Source organism: Staurois parvus, unplaced genomic scaffold (assembly GCF_062004578.1).
Source record: "Staurois parvus isolate SC_StPar_1 unplaced genomic scaffold, SC_StPar_1.0 ptg000276l, whole genome shotgun sequence".
Lineage (NCBI taxonomy): Eukaryota > Metazoa > Chordata > Amphibia > Anura > Ranidae > Staurois > Staurois parvus.
Window position 1 is genome coordinate 972,538 of NW_028318072.1, and position 17,656 is coordinate 990,193.

At 42.4% G+C, this 17,656-nt stretch overlaps 1 protein-coding gene across 1 annotated transcript in view; it reads left to right on the forward strand.

The window, feature by feature from the left end:
* The window catches only part of GGCX (gamma-glutamyl carboxylase), a 73,323-nt gene that overhangs the window by 17,233 nt on the left and 38,434 nt on the right, over positions 1 to 17,656 (forward strand). Inside the window, exons 6-9 of the mRNA XM_089681691.1 lie at positions 861 to 967; positions 5,962 to 6,125; positions 7,773 to 8,038; positions 11,406 to 11,537. Coding sequence (XP_089537817.1) covers positions 861 to 967; positions 5,962 to 6,125; positions 7,773 to 8,038; positions 11,406 to 11,537 — 669 coding nt within the window. The remainder of the gene's footprint in view (positions 1 to 860; positions 968 to 5,961; positions 6,126 to 7,772; positions 8,039 to 11,405; positions 11,538 to 17,656) is intronic.

Below are 17,656 nucleotides of genomic sequence, written 5' to 3' on the forward strand. Positions count from 1 at the left end.
TGATGCATGATTTTCTATCTTCATTTGACCTGTGAGATCACTTCCTTCTTCTTTCTTTCCTTCTATGTGCACTGATGTGTTGCAGTTCATTTCCATGCGTTGCGCGTTTGCGGAAAAATGCAGCATGCTGTACTTTTCTGCACTGCACTACAATGGTGTGAACTATGCCCATAGGATAGCCTGGATTTTGGACTGTCTATGGAGTTGGAGTGCAGTCCAAAATGCATCCAACTGCATACCACTGCGTTAGGTGTGAAAGAGCCCTAAACGTAAACTTATGGTTTGTCTCTTCCCCTATGCATACAAAAAGATGTACATTGTCTGAAATAACCATTGGGTATGTCACAGGTCTTACCAAAATTCAGTAAAATTCACAAAGGAATCTTATTTACAATGGTTTGAAAAGAAAGGTGGAATAGGAAAGGTGAGTGCAGTTATATGTTTTGTACATTTTTGTCAAGACATTTTGGGAGGAATTCATAAAAAGTGTCTGAAACAAACTCTGAACTTTGTCTCTACTGAAGCACATTCAATCAGCTTTTGCATTGCCCTGTGTGTGTTTGTGTGTACATCATGTACATTTTATATATATATATAATTTTTTATTTTTATTCCACATCATTGAAAGTTTAAAGTGAGCATAAGTGTTTTTACAGTTGGTAAACCATAATAAAATTACCCCACTAATGACATGTTCTGCATGTATGGTGAATATGCCAATGTCTATGTAGTTTTTTCTTTTTTATGTTTTTTGCTACCTAATGTTTATGCTTCAGTGCATCTTAGCAGAAAAACATCAATGCAAGTATTTTTTTTTTTTTATAAGTTTGAACCATCTTTATTTGTGTGCCATCTTCTAGATCTTCATTGTGTACTTTATTGCTGGAATCAAGAAACTGGATGCAGACTGGGTAGAAGGGTATTCCATGGGCACGCTATCACGTCATTGGCTCTTTGACCCCTTCAAGTAAGACTGCATGTGCATCAGACAAATGTTGTACTGGTTAGAATGTACTACAAAGCTCATTCTTCCCAATATGGAATTTCAGTTTAGAGTTGCAACTGGTATCTTAGCACACATATTACTGCCCTTTGTGGGAGTAACGTTTGAGGGTGCAACTGCATTTCCTATAGTAGCCGCCTAATGGAATGATGGGTGGATCTGGGAGGCAGATATTTATAACATCATCCATCACCACTGGACATTTGAAATATTCTCCATCTCCACCATTGATTTGCTATAATGTGGTGCAGCCTTACTTGTGAAAATGTACTTATTATTATACAGGATTTATATAGCACCAACAGTTTGCTCAGCGCTTTACAATATAAAGGGAGACAATACAGCAACAATACAGTTCAATACAAGAGGGATAGGAGGGCCCTGCTCCTTGGATCTTGATGTTTTTTGTGATTTATTTGTGATTTCTACCTTTCACGGTACAAATAACAAACTGAGCATCGTGCTGTACGCCAGCCTCTCTTGTCAGCTAATTACAATTGGGCTGTCAGGATTACATGAAACAAATCTAAAGCTGGCCATAGATGTTACAATATTGTTCTACAATCTTCTTTAGATCTACCATCAATTATGTAATGTAAGGGCCTGCCTGATTAGACACAAACTAAATGAATTGTTTGGATAGGCCTTCTCTTTACATAATTTCTATAAATTTAAAGAAGATTGTTCAGTTTATATCATTAGATTTTAATGTTCACGATCAGCATAAAGGCCATAATTGACAGAAAAAGATAGCCCGTCATTTGCAGAACTAGTGAGAGGTCTCTATCACAACTTACTGTGTAATAATATCAATACTGTATATGAAATAAATAGTGTTCTGAACCCCCCTCTCAATCAGGCGTTACTGAGAAATACCATTACCATAAATGATACTGAAATATAACCACATAATACTAAAACGAAATAAAAACAAATATAACCAAATAAATAGGTGAACCCAAATGAAAATAAAGGTGTACAGTCTCTGTTTAAATGCTTGGAAAGTTCATAGATCAAAAGCACAAGACTTATTTTGTGATTCTGGAGCCATCACTATCCATAACAGTGCTCCACTGTATCTTGCAATATACACCAATTGTGCCACCTCTGTGCTCACAGAACTCTCACCTTCATGAAGATGTGCATGGACCTTTAAGGTTAATGCATCTGGATTCTTTCACTGGCCAAGTCATCCAATAACTCTACACCGAGTTCACTATATGAACCCCTGATGTATTTATACATGTTGATCATATCCCCCCTTAATCTCCTCTTCTCAAGAGAGAATAAATTCAGTTCCTCTAATCTTTCCTCATAGCTGAGCTCCTCCATGCCTCGTATCCGTTTAGTTGCCCTTCTACACTTCCTCCAGTTCGCCAATGACCTTTTTGTGAATTGGTGCCCAAAACTGAACTGCATATTCCATATGAGGTGTTACTAATGATTTGTACAGGGGTAATATGATATTCCTCTCTCTGGAGTCTATACCTCTTTTAATACAAGAGAGGATTTTGCTCGCTTTAGAAACCGCAGCTTGGCATTGCATGTCATTATTATCATTATTAAGCTTGTGATCTACCAGAACTCCCAGATCCTTCTCCACCATTGATTCCCCCAGTTGTACCCCCCTAGTATGTATGATGTATGCATATTCTTAGCCCCCAAGTGCATAACCTTACATTTATCAACATTAAACCTCATTTGCCACAAAGTTGCCCAATTAAACAGTGCATTGAGGACGGCTTGTAAATTGGAGACATCCTGTAAGGACGTTATTCCACTGCACAGCTTGGTGTCATCTGCAAAGACTGAAATGGAATTTTTAATCTCAGGCCCTACATTGTTTATAAATATATTAAAAAGTAAGAGTCTCAACACTGAACCCTGGGGTACACCACTGACAACCCTAGACCATTCAGAGTATGAATCATTAACCACTACTCTCTGAATACAATCTTTTAGCCAGTTTTCTATCCATTTACATACGGATTTTTCCAAGTCCATAGACTTTACCTTACACATTAGCCGTGTGTGGGGAACTGTGTCAAACGCTTTTGCAAAATCCAAGTATACCACGTCCACCACCACCCCTCTGTCCAAGGTTTTGTTCATCCCCTCATAAAAAGAAATCCGATTTGTTTGACAACTTCTGTCTTTCATGAGTCCATGCTGTCTGTTGCTTAAAATATTTTTTTCCAGCAACAACTCATCTATGTGGTCTTTTATTTACCGTTTCAATACCGTGCAATTTTACACCTTCCTGCCCAGGCCATTTTTCAGGTTTCAGCGCTCTCACACTTTGAATGACAATTGCGCGGTCATACAACACTGTACCCAAACTAAAATTTTATCATTTTCTTCACACAACTAGAGCTTTCTTTTGGTGGTATTTAATCAGCACTGGGGTTTTTATTTTTTGCTAAATTAACAAAAAAAGACCAAAAATTTTGAAAAAAAAACACATTTTTCTTTGTTTCTGTTATAAAAGTTTACAAATAAATAATTGTTCTTCATAAATTTAGGCCAAGATGTATTCTGCTACATGTCTTTGGTGAAAATAACCCAAATTAGGATGTATTTTTTAGTTTGTAGGAAAGTTATAGAGTTCACAAACTATGGTATATATCTGAATATTGATCAATCCTGAAGTACTGACAGCCAATCTAATTTCTTGAGGTCCAAGAATGTCAGAACAGTACAGATATCCCCCAAATGACCCCTTTTTGCAGAGTAGACAGTCCGACGTACTTCATAAGAGGCATGGCGAGTTTTTTGAAGTTGTATTTTTTTGTCATAATTTTTCGGAAAATGAAAAAATTAAACAAGGTATTTTCACTATTTTTTTTTTTACATACTGTCACCAGTGCAGTACAGCGTCATCATATAACTGGCATGGCGGTGAACAGGGACACTGACTGGTGACAGTATGAAAAATTTTTATTTTTATTACATTTTATTTTAAGATTTTTTTTCATATTTTACTATGACCAAAGTAGTACAATATTACCATAGTAACATTGTACTACTTTGGGGAAGTGATCAGTATTTTTTTTTTTTTTTTCACAATTTGCTTATAGCAAATAATTACTTTGCTATAAGCAAGCATTTACCTGAATGAAATCGATTCATTCAGCTTTTTTTTTTTTTTTTTTTTGTGCTTAGCTGTGATTTGGTCACAGCTAATAACATGACATGTGCATGTGATTAGCTGTGACCATTCACAGCTAGGCACTAGTATACAATGGATGGCATCATGAATGAAGCCATCCATTGTATACAACTGTCATGTGACCTGCTGTGATTGGTCACAGCAGGTCACATGGTACCAGCAACGGGAGTCGGTACTCGGATCTGTCATGGGCCGTGTCCAAGGTGCACTGCCGGTGACAGATCGCACTGCTGCGCCGCTCTGCATTAGCGCAAACTGCGCATGTGCGGGAGCACGCCAAATGGCGTGCACCCGGAGTGCAGAGACACATTTGAAGCCGCCAAACGGCCATTGGCCGGGTGGCTAATGGTTAAACTCTCCAGTACCTTCCCAACTATAGAAGTTAAACTAACAGGTCTATAATTACTTGGTAAAGATTTTGACCCCTTTTTAAATATAGGCACCACATTGGCCTTACGCCTATCCAGTGGCACTATGCCAGTCATTAAAGAGTCCCTAAAAATTAGAAACAATGGCTTTGAAATGACAAAGCTCAATTCTTTAAGGACCCGTGGGTCATGCATACTACAGAGATCTCTACTGATTCACAATGCTAGAACCTGCATATAAAAGAAACTCTGGTATTTCTTATGGCTGTACTATTAATGTTAACATAAAGAGATTCTACATCTGCTCTGTTTCTCCCATTTAACTTCTCTGCATACAGTATGTGTTCAGTTGAACAGAGGGAGGTCTGCGGCAGACATGACATACAGGAGTTGGTCACCAGGTGGCACAGTTTAGTTATAGACTATAAAGAACACTGATGTATGTGGGACGATCAAGTCAAACCAGGATCTTTGAGTTTATATAATAAAGAACAAATTTCAATGAGTGGAAACTGCATTTATTTTTCAACATACTCCCCTGCTACATATATACACTTATCCCAGAGTTTAACTAATTTCTATAAAGCTTCGGCATAGCAATATTTATCAGTACGCCTGAAACCATGCTAGCACAGCCTGCTTCACACACTAACACTTCAGTCATCCCCCCCCCCCCCCCCCCCCGCCACCTATCAATAATACGACACGCTTGCCAATTACTACTGTGTGTAGTACCGTCATGCTAGCATCCCTTTTTTATACCTGTAAAATTAAAAGTCCCATTTTGGCTTGAATGCCCCTCATATATTAATTTCTGCTGAACCACACAGTACATAGCAAGGCCTTTTTTTTTTTTTTTTTTTTTTTTTTTTTTTAAGTAAAACTAAAGGCAAAACTTCTTTTTATTTTGGACATAGTGAACAAGGAGGTTTTTTTGTGCAATTTATGTCCCAATGGGGAGATTTCTCTTCACTTTACTGTTCCATAACCAAAACAGGAATCAAAGGAAAATCTCTCCAAAGTGAGGAAATCTCAGGATGACCAGAACCTGTGTCTTGATTGTAAGATTTCTCCTAAATTCCTGTTCCGGTGACAGCCCAAAATTAGGGATTTTTCTTTGCTTTAAATAGAGAAGTTGCATCTGTGTGCACCTCAGGTTGCCCTGCCTCCTGTTACAATGAACCCGCACCAATGTTTGTAGCATGTATATTGTAGATATCACCAGCACATCTCTTGCTCGCAGCAAGCCTTTTAGAAGTAGAGTATGATGGGACATGCAAAGTCTAAACTAGGGCATTTCCAATGACCAGGATGATTTTTTGAGCAGCCGTGGAAGCATAAAAAGTTGATTGGCTTGAATACACAAACATCTATCTTCCCTCCAGTTTGAATATATCCGATCCTTTGTGTTTTTTTTGTAGGTTGTTTCTAACTGAGGAGATGACAAACCTTGTGGTGGTCCATTGGTGTGGTCTGTTCTTAGACCTGACTGCAGGATACCTCCTCTTCTTTGATGTCACACGCCCAATAGCCATGTTTTTTGTCAGCTATTTCCACTGTATGAATTCCCAGCTATTCAGTATAGGTAAGTGGAGTTAGTGAACACAGCAAAAGGCATTAATTTAAAGGGAAATCCATAGTGTATTTTCAGTGAGCACCTGTTATTATTGTAATGTTTATTTTTAGGCCTCATTCACATAGGCGCACCAAAGGGCCATCCTTACCTACATGGGATTCACTGGTGCTCTGTGCAGCTGCGTTCAGCCAACCTGTCCAAATCAATGACAGGCGGCCAGCTGAACACATCTCCAACTGCATGCATCTCCAACTGCATCCTGGAGTGTACATCTGTGCAGGTCCAATACACAGATCAGAACACAGTCTGTCTGTGTTCTTGACTGTATATTGGACCCGATTAGATACAATTTCAGCCGCATTAAAACAAAGTCAGCAAATATATTTCAGTTGTGAAGTAAATACATGCAAATTGTGCTGTTTTACTGTGTAGAAATCAGAAGTAAATGTTACTTAACTGTTCAGAAGTGCACCGATGATTTACAGATGTTTAAAGACTAAGTGTAGTAAAAATTAAAACCAGAAAAAAACCACACTAGGGACATGACTTACAGTCAGTACGATGTGTTTCATCTGCTGATTCCTCTTCTTTTGGTTGAAATTCTCCTCCATCCCTTTATACCTAGCTGCACCATTCATAGAACCCTTACTACAGCTTCTATTCATGAAACAGCATCTAAGAATGGAGGATGGGTGGATGATTGATGGGTTAGCCCACTCCTCTAATAGGTTCTTCCATTCATAGAAGCTCTACTGTTTTCTATGAATGGAGCAGCTCAATGGAAAGGGCTGGCATAGTCGGGCTCTTGATGAGAACCTGTGACAATCCCTTAGTTCTATTAACCTTTGCCACACCGGAAGATTACAGAGGCCATCAGGGCACTCTATGCCACCTAGGGCTGTGCAAGAAGGTTTGATAAAGTGGGACGGGTTCCCCGAAACACGTTGCCATAATTACAAGCAAATAGTGCAGTTAGGGACAGCTGTGAGTGAGCCCTGGCATAGAGTGCCATATGGATGGTTCCATCTTCATCCAGCTGCCCAGTCTGCAAGCCTGTCTGACAGTCTGCAAGGAGCTAAAGGAGAAAAACACAGCTTTTATTGCAGCCTAACCACCAGCTACTGACACTGGTTTCATTTCATCATCTGGCTGTGCATTACATGCCCTGATTTATGTGAGTGAATTTGTTTTTTTAATTGTCATAGTAAAGATTATGTTTTATTTAGCAGGATTGTTGTGCTCTTCCCTTTTGGTCTTTGTCTTTAAAGCTTCTCTGCATTCCTTGTGCTGCTGGCAAGAGATCTGTAGGATCCAGACCTTAGTGATCTTAAGAGAAATTTGTTAATTCTGTATTGGATTTTGTCCAAGGTTGCTGTACAGTGCGGAAGGGATAAGTGTTCTTTTTTTCCCCCAGTGTTTCTAGATGTGACATATAAATAGAGCACAAGGCTGTAACTGAGAAGAAGAGAAATTCACACAGAGCCCTAAAAAAACCAACCAGCTAATGTCTCCCTGCAAGTTTATTCCTTTATGCATCTTATTTCACTTCATATGGTAGTTTATTGTTTGTCTCAGTCTTACTCTCCACCTTCCTTGCGGTTTTCTATCTCCATAGCTATGCTCTGACCTTGTGTTTAACTTACATCCTCCTCACAGGTATGTTCTCGTACACCATGCTGGCCACTAGCCCTCTCTTCTGTTATCCTGATTGGCCACGAAGACTTGTGTCGAAACTGCCCCGCTGCCTACATTGCTTTTTACCCCACACTCAGTCACCGCAGAAGAGTCCAGAGTGTGTCTACCCTGGTCAAAGGGGGAAAGGAAATGCACAGTATGGGCTGAGACAGAAACTAGGAGCCATCTTTACTGTCCTCTATATACTAGAGCAGCTGTTCCTGCCATATTCACATTTCATTACCCAGGTGAGAGCAGCCTCAAGTGACCCTGTCCACCTTATTTAACTTTAAAATATGAAAGTCCTGATGCAACAAGATACCTGATATTTTTTTTAGTATCCATAAAAGTCTCCTTTGTGCCCCTCTCTGTTTTATTGTTGCTTAACACAAATATGCAGCAGCAAGGAGGGTGGGTCTTTACAGTGGTGTCACTAGGTTTGGTGTCACCTGGCATGGTAAAACATGGTGTCACCCTCCCTCCACTTCTCTTTAGCCAGGCACTTGGTGCAGGCTAGTTTTGAGCCGGCAGCGCACGGTCAGAGGGCACCCCCCAAACTGGCCCCTGTAAATGATGCTGTCGGTGCCTGCACACCTATGAGTGTGCTGTCACTGATGATGGTGACACCATCGCGGTCAGACATCACTTCCTCCTTGATGGTGTCACCCAGACCTGGACTGGGACAAAAAATAGGCCCAGGCATTTTAGTCTGAGCAGCCCATTTTTTTCTTTCTTTTAAACCAAATTACAAATAATGACATTTTTTATGTAATACTTACCTGCTCTGCACTTGTGTGTGCTCACTCTTGAGCCACAATCTATGCATCTGTAAGACGCACAGAGCCATGGCTTGGCCCTGCCCCCCACTCCTTACCAACTATGATTGACAGCTGGCTCCCGTTGTTGTGTCTCAGCCAATGAGGAGAGACCTGGGAGAGCCACTGCTCCTGTGCACAGTGCTGGATCGAGATTGGCTCAGGTAAGAATTAGACTGCGCTGAGTGCAATACACAGAAAGTTTTTTTTTTACCTTCATACATAGAATGCACGACCACTTTAACTCTTTGGGGGTGGGGGAAGCAAGGTAAATTCATTTACAATGCTATTTGTAATATGCAGTATGTAGGGGGTTAATGTGGCAATTAAGGAACCCCTTTTTTGCTGCATTAGTGGCACTAGTGTCCGTGTTATAAACCCTTTCATGCTGCAGCATAAAGGGGTTAATTAACATTGACACTGATGTAGCACAAAGGGGTTCATTAATTGCCACTGGTCACTAATGCGTCAGTGAGTACATTAACCCCCTCCATACTGCATATTACAAATCGCATTGGAAATGAACAACCTCCCCTCCCCCAAAGCGTTAACCAGCTAAGATAAGGTGACACAACAGTGCCTTAGGTAAGAGTATTCGCCACTCTGCTCACTCACTTGCAGTGCACATGGGTTCTGGCTACTGGCTATGCAGGTCGCATAGGCAGTACACTCTTTTTCTGCTAAATCTCACGCTCCCAGGCCTCTTAATCATGACATCACGCCAGCTGGGACTAGGAAACCCCTGTCGGGTGAAGATCACTCCCCTAACAGGGAAGTGACTGTATTGCTATTAGACTTGTGCCGGCTTGGTGCAGGAACGTGCTGGGCACACTCACACCATTCCACTGCAGCTCTGTAAGCAATAGTACAGTGTGTAGCGGCGGCCCTGGTGTCAAACCTTTAGAAGGTGTCACCCGGGTGCAGTCCGCACCCACATAGCGACACCACTGGGCCTTTACACCCACACTCTGCACACGTGTTCATGGTGGCTGAGGTTTCTGTGTTGAGAATGTGCTCAATGCTTGCTCTGTCCATTCTCCTTAAGATTAAAGGACACAGCCCTTTGCAGACCCCAGCAGTCAGTGGTGAAAGCTTTCATTTGTAAAGAGGCTATAATACCAGAGATCTAGTAGTTTTATGTAGTATGTCTGCAATCTCTATCTCATTTATTGTGTTTTCAGTCTCTAATCAACCCTGTTGCACATCAGCAGTCTCTGATCATGTCCTCTATTATGTCAAATGTCTCTGACAGTCTTCTGCCATATATTTAACCACCTCCCGTCCGGCCATTGTATATAAACGGCTGGATGGTGGCAGTTCAGGGGTGGATGGCTGTTTATAAACGGTCTCCCCGCCCCCTGCTTGTGCGCGCTCCCTGGTAGCGTGCAGCACCGTGATCCGGTGCCCGCTGTGTCCTCTGGACACAGTGGAACACCGATTGACGTACGGGACCTCTCTGCGAGGTCCCGATCATGTGATCACTGATTGGCCAATTAGTGATCACATGAAGAGTAGTAAGCAAGATGTCACTTCTGACATCATTGCTTACTACGTGTGAAATCTGTGAATGATCACAGAGATCACATCATACAGGGCTATTCACAACAGCCTTGTACCATGTGACAAGCTGTGACCAATCACGGCTCTCACAGTATTTCTCAATGGCCGCAAGAATGTAGCCAGAGAGGAGAAACGATTGCTTTTACAGCCTTTATGGGTGTAAAAGCAATCTGTGTTAAAAAAAAAAAAAAAAAAAAAATCGTCATCACCCCCCACAAGTAGTGCAGTGTCACCATGGTGACACTGTACTGCTAGGGTGACAGTAAGTAAAAAAAAAAAAAAACAAATAATATAAAAATGTAAAAAAAAAAGTTTAAAAATTATAATTTTTGGTTATAAACTAATTTGGATTTTTTTTTTTTTACTAAAAAGATAACTGAATACATTTTGGCCAAGATTTCTAATGAAATATTATTTATTTGCAAAATTTTATAAGAAAAAACACTTTTTTTTTTTTACATTTTTAGACGTTTTAATTTACATAGCAAAAAAATAAAAATCCCAGTGGTGAATTAATATCACCAAAATAAAGCTCTATTTGTCTCAAAAAAATGCTAAAAAATTCATATGGGTACAGTGTTGCATGATCGCACAACTGTCATTCAAAGTGTGATAGCACTGAAAGATGAAAATTGGTCTGGACAGGAAAGGGGTGAAAGTGTCCGGACTTGAAGTGGTCAATGCAGCCCTTTGGAGCTGTTCGGGGCAACAGTTGAGGCCCCCTATACCTTGTACATTGACAACCACTGGACTGTATCTTCATCAGTTAGTCTCACCACGTATTGGAGTAGTGATTTAATGATGTTCGGAGGAAACCAGACAAGGACAAAAAGGCACACACGCAACTTGCTATTGTTTATGAGCATCTGCTTTCTCTTTTCTTGCAGCTGTAGGCACTGGCTCACATTATGTCCTCTACATTTACTGGATCTGCTTACAGTGTTTTGTGTAGACAGCAAGTCCACTTTACATGAGAACAGTTGTGGATTATGTGCATGTGTCTTGTCTAGATTGTAAGCTCTATGGAAAGGGCCACCTGTTGGTTTCTTGAAATTTTTTCATATTACTAAACTTTAGGTACTTTTCTTTAGAGCATTTTATGTATTGTTACCTAAATTATCTTTCTTTGTTATATCTATTTCTTTGTGCAGAACCACAATAGATAATTGCACTGTATTAATTAAATACCTATAATAAAGTAATAACCTGCATAGATTACAGTCTGTGTATGTCTCCTCAGGGCTACAATAACTGGACAAATGGCCTGTATGGTTACTCCTGGGATATGATGGTACATTCCCGTTCTCACCAGCATGTGAAAGTTACCTATAAAGATGGTGGCACTGGAGAGATCGGATATCTTAATCCTGGGGTGAGTGACTGGCTGCACCACATGCTGGAATAAAACAATGCTGTTCTGAAATATATTAATAATATGACCCATGTAAGTAATGAACATCCGTTTGCCTGGGGTTTAAATGTATTTCTTTAGTTGACTGCCACAATTATTCAGCAATGTATATATTATTCATTTGCATCAATCCCTGCCCTCAATGGACCTCCAATCTAAGGCAGTTAAAGGATGAAACATTTTTTTAATTATCATTCAACCAGCAGGCTGAATGAAGAAAAATGACTAGATTTCTCCCATCCACACGTTCGAAGTGGATGGGTGAATCCTCACGCTGTATCTTTTGTATTCCGACAGCAAAGGGACTTTCCTGCTGTCAGAATACACTCATCAGCACTGCGGGCTATAGCTGGCGGCACTGATCGTGTGGAAAGTTTTTGTACAGAAGTTGATCAGTGGATCGACTTTTGTACAACCACCCTGCCCATACATGAATCAACATTTGTTTGGTCCCTGTTGAAGCAGCTGAATTTCAGTCCATATACAGCTGTTTTAAAGGAGAAGTACAACCAATTCTCTTTTGGCTGTACTTCTCCTGTGAATCCCAGAAGTGCCGTTTTTTCTGTACTCCTGTGGCCCGTTTCAACCTGCTGTTGGCTAACGTCACTCAGCTTGTCCAGGCTGGGGAAAGATCCTGACGTCAAAGTCTGGATCCACCCCAGTGTCTGGAATGGCACTTGACTCAGTCTCACACTTAGCGCCGGCAGGGGGGCAGAGGCAGCATCGGACCGATGTTGCATCCACCTAGGTAAGTATAATTGGGGAAAAAATAAGTCCATACTTCTCTTTTAAGGTTCTTTTCTCACATTTATTTATTTATTTTAGGTACTTATATAGCGCCATCAATTTACGTATATATTATACATTCACATCAGTCCCTAACCCGCAAGGGGTGTACAATCTAAGGTCCCTAACTCGCATTCATACATACACATACTAGGGCCAATTTAGACAGGATCCAATTAACCTACCAGCATGTCTATGGAGTGTGGGAGGAAACTGGAGTACCCAGAGGAAACCCACGCAGGCACAGGGAGAACATGCAAACTCCAGGCAGGTGGTGCCGTGGCTGGGATTCAAACCAACGACCCTAGTACTGCCAGGCGGAAGTGCTAACCATTTAGCCACTGTGCTGCCCACATGCATACATACACATACCAGGGTCAATATGGACAGGAGCCAGTGAAAATAACAGCATGTCTGTGAAGTATGGGATGAAAATTAAGTACCCAGAGGAAACCTACAAGCAGAGGGAGAACATGAAAACTCCATGCAGATGAAACCTGGCCAGGATTTAAACCAAGGACCCATTGTTGCAAGGCAGGAGTGCTAACAGCAACTGCAGCGGTTGTTTATTATGTCTAGAATTCAAGGCAAATTATGTGGCTTCTAAGTAACCAAATGTACCTGTCTCCACTACACTTTAACCCTGTGTGTGTGTATGTGTGACCGTTTTAATCCAAATAGGATACAATAGGGGATGAACAAGTGGTAGGTATATTTGCATATATGCAAGTGTATTAATTGGCTGTGTGTATTTAATATACTATCCTGCTTTAAAATTGTATCCATGCTTTAGGTGTTATTGCTTGTTACTGCAATGCATTATAAGGTATGTTTCATGGTGTGGTGCCATTTACCGTATTTTTCGCTCCATAAGACGCACCTGACCATAAGACGCACCTAGATTTTAGAGGAGGAAAACAAGAAAAAAAATATTCTGAACCAATGGACTGCAGACACAGTACAGGAACTGACCAGAGACTGCAGACACAGTTCAGGAGATGACCAGAGGCTGCGGACACAGTACAGGAGATGACCAGAGGCTGCGGACACAGTACAGGAGATGACCAGAGACTGCGGACACAGTACAGGAGATGACCAGAGGCTGCGGACACAGTACAGGAGATGACCAGAGGCTGCGGACACAGTACAGGAGATGACCAGAGGCTGCGGACACAATACAGGAGATGACCGGAGGCTGCGGACACAGTACAGGAGATGACCAGAGGCTGCGGACACAGTACAGGAGATGACCAGAGGCTGCGGACACAGTACAGGAGATGACCAGAGGCTGCGGACACAGTACAGGAGATGACCAGAGGCTGCAGATCTACTACAGGGGATGACCAGAGACTTGCAGACACAGTACAGGAGATGACCAGAGGCTGCAGATCTACTACAGGAGATGACCAGAGACTTGCAGACAGTACAGGAGATGACCAGAGACTTGCAGACACAGTACAGGAGATGACCAGAGGCTGCGGACACAGTACAGGAGATGACCAGAGGCTGCGGACACAGTACAGGAGATGACCAGAGACTGCGGACACAGTATAGGAGATGACCAGAGGCTGCAGATCTACTACAGGGGATGACCAGAGACTTGCAGACACAGTACAGGAGATGACCAGAGACTTGCAGACACAGTACAGGAGATGACCAGAGACTTGCAGATACAGTACAGGAGATGACCAGAGGCTGCGGACACAGTACAGGAGATGACCAGAGACTGCGGACACAGTACAGGAGATGACCAGAGACTGCAGACACAGTACAGGAGATGACCAGAGGCTGCAGATCTACTACAGGAGATGACCAGAGGCTGCGGACACAGTACAGGAGATGACCAGAGACTGCGGACACAGTAGAGGAGATGACCAGAGGCTGCGGACACAGTACAGGAGATGACCAGAGGCTGCGGACACAGTACAGGAGATGACCAGAGGCTGCAGATCTACTACAGGAGATGTGCAGAGACTTGCAGACACAGTACAGGAGATAACCAGAGGCTGCAGATCTACTACAGGGGATGACCAGAGACTTGCACACACAGTACAGGAGATGACCAGAGACTGCAGACCTTTGGAACGCGGGGGAGGGGTTGGTCGGGTACCTGAATTTGACAGGTACACGCTCCCACTTCCGCAGAGTTGTCTTTCCCCCCCTCTGCGGAGTCTTCTGGGGCACGTGACAGGTCCCAGAAGACTACGAGGCCATTCACAAAGTGCAGCGCTTCTCGCACATGCGCAGTGGGCACCCAGCTGTGAAGCCGCAAGCTGTCACAGCTGGGTGCCCACACTGAAGATGCCGGCGCCAGTGAGAGAAGACGCCGGTGAAAGCAGGACACCGCTGGACCGAGGAACAGGTAGGACTGAGGAGCAGGTTCTTCTGCACAGTAGAGCCAAGCGGCCGGTCCGGTATTCTAACGCAGCGACAGGGGGAATACCGGGCCGGCCGCTCCATAAGACGCACAGACATTTTCCCCCATTTTTTGGGGGAAAAAAGTGCATCTTATGGAGCAAAAAAAATACGGTATTTGAAATGGCATCCCAAAACACTACAGCAGTAGCTGGTAACATACCTGTGATGCAGAGCACCATAAAGCACATACAGCATCATTGACATTTATTCATGTGCTAAGATGCACTGCCGGCCTATTCAAGATGAATGGGGGCTGCCTTAACGCAGTACACCTTAACCGTTGCTGAATGCAACATATAGGAGGTCTATTTACAAATGTTTTCACCCAAGATTCACACATTGTTCTAATTGAATTTTGTTGGACAAATGTGTGAAAGCTGTGAGAATGTGGTGTGGAAAAATGTATAAATAGCCAACATAGTGTGACCCTAGGTTCACATCTGTGCGGGTGGTGCCGCTGCGGATCTGCACGAAAATCTGTGCAGCCTTACCAACCGCACAGAGAAATGCGGACCCGTGGGTGGGTGCCATTGGTTCTAATGGCACACCGCCCACACTGGAAAACGCAACCATACTGGGAACCGAGGTTCCTGTGCGGGCTGCGTTTTCAAAAGTGCAGGGACTTCTTCCCTGTGTGTCACGGTCACGGGAGTCCATTCAAATGAATGGGCTTTCGTGCCCATGCAAAACGCGGCCTGCACATATATGTGAACCAGGGGTGAATGGGCCAACAATTGGGGTTTATTTACTAATGCTGGTTCACTCAGAATCTGGTGCAGCTGTGCATGTTAGCCAATCAGCTTGTAACCTCTGCTTGTTCAATTAAGCTTTGGCAATAAAACCTGGAAGCTGATTGGTTTCTCTTCAGAAATGCACGAGTGAGCCAGCTTTAGTAAATAAACCCCATTATGTACATTGGGATGATACAAAAATGAAGTAAAATGTACTGTTAAATGATACTGCTATATTATACAAGGCAACACAACATGTAGAAATGTTGAACACAACTGCAAGCCATCAGAATTGTGTTGGCTGGTCCGTGTGTATAGTTCCTTCCCTGGATTGGAACTTTCAGCTTGGCTAAGTGCCACATTTTTGTTTATATAAAACCAACGAACTTCCTGGAGTAGGTTTGTCAGATAGCAGATTCACGGAAGCAGCTCATGCCAAGACGGTTATCTGGCTTTTGAAGGTCACTCCGGCATGTACTGAATGTAGCCATTGTGAAGTAAGCTGCTTAAAGTTACAAACTACAACTTCTGCATTTTTATTTACAAACACTAAATGGAGTTCCACACTTCTCTCATAGGGCTCATGTACACGGGACGTTTGGAAAACTTTTCTGAACGATGGAAACTGACTGCTGGAAACGTAGGTTAGAAAACGGCAGTTTAGCCATGTTTGCATATAGCGTTTATGTGCGTTTGCGTTTAGAAGCGTTTTTAAAAGATAACCTCAGGAGACCTTCCCGAATGCCCAGAATGCACTGAAAAATAGTAACAAATTAACTATTTCAGACATTTTGAGAATAATAGAGGGAACAGAAGCAGAGAGAGCAGTATGTGTTGAGATTACCTGTCTTTTCTGGTTGTATTCACTATGGATCCCATCATGAGCATATAATGCGGCACGTTCTACCATTTTTTTCCTTCACGTAAAACCTGGAACTGACTGCGCTGGTGTACCGGGTCCATTTGAATACATGGAAAATATTTTGCATGCATTTCTGATGATGAAAAAAAGGCTCTGGACAGCATCTGGATATGGAACAGTTAAAAAATGCTTATAAACGCAAACGCTTATAAACACGGTTTACCACGTTTACAAGCGTTTGACGTCTGAAACGCCGGTAAAATCTACTCCTGAACGCACGTTTGGTGCGTTCAAAAAAACGACTGTAAACTCAACTGCCTGTAAGCAACTGTAAACGACTGAGTGTACATGGACACAGGAAAACATTAGGGCAGGGGTGTCCAAACTTTTTTCAAAGAGGGCCAGATTGGATGAAGTGAACATGGTGGAGGGCCGAACATTTTTCCGAACATTCTTTGAACCATTACAATTAAATGCAAATAAATTATTTTATGCCAAGTTAATTGCAAACGACATACTTTTCATTTCATAACATTAAGATCAACTGACAGCTGAGTTTTCACAATGTATTGAAAATAAATTTTAAAAAAACTTACCTGCACTAATGTGAAGGGTGAAAAAGGTAGCTGGAGCTGAAGTCTCTGCTCGGCAGCCGGGAGGGGAAGAGAAACACACTTCACGCTGGAAGCCCGGCCCTGACGTCACCGCCCTCTGTCGCTCCCAGCGCGGCGCAGTCACGCATGCGCACTGCTCTCAAGCAGAAGACTGTCTGCCACAGAAGGGAGGGCCGTGGGAGGGCCACATTACACAGAGCAGGGAGGGCTGTTGGAGGGCCGTATTAAACCGACCCCCGGGCCGTAAATGGCCCGCGGGCCGGACTTTGGACATGCCTGCATTAGGGAGACTTCAGGGGCTGCTGAAAAAACCGCTAAACAGCTCCTGAACGTCAGTTTAGGAGCTGCAGTGTACATGAGCTCATATGGTAACCAATCTGTTTTTTAACGTCTCTGTTGAAAAAAACTTATTTACAGGGCTCAATATCCCAAGCTAAAATAACAGAGTTGTACCTTATCCCTGTTTCTTCTCCCTCTTCTTTCTTTTTCAGAGGGGTCTTATGTAGATGTTTGATGTAAGGGAGTCTGAAAGCAGCCAGCTGGTGTGCTCTAATGCTTTGTTGCATCCAGTGTCATGGGTGCCACTTATAATAAAAATTAATCTGTAAAACACAATTTTTTTTAGTAGAAACCATCAAAAAAAATGCATACAAAATATATAAAAATGAG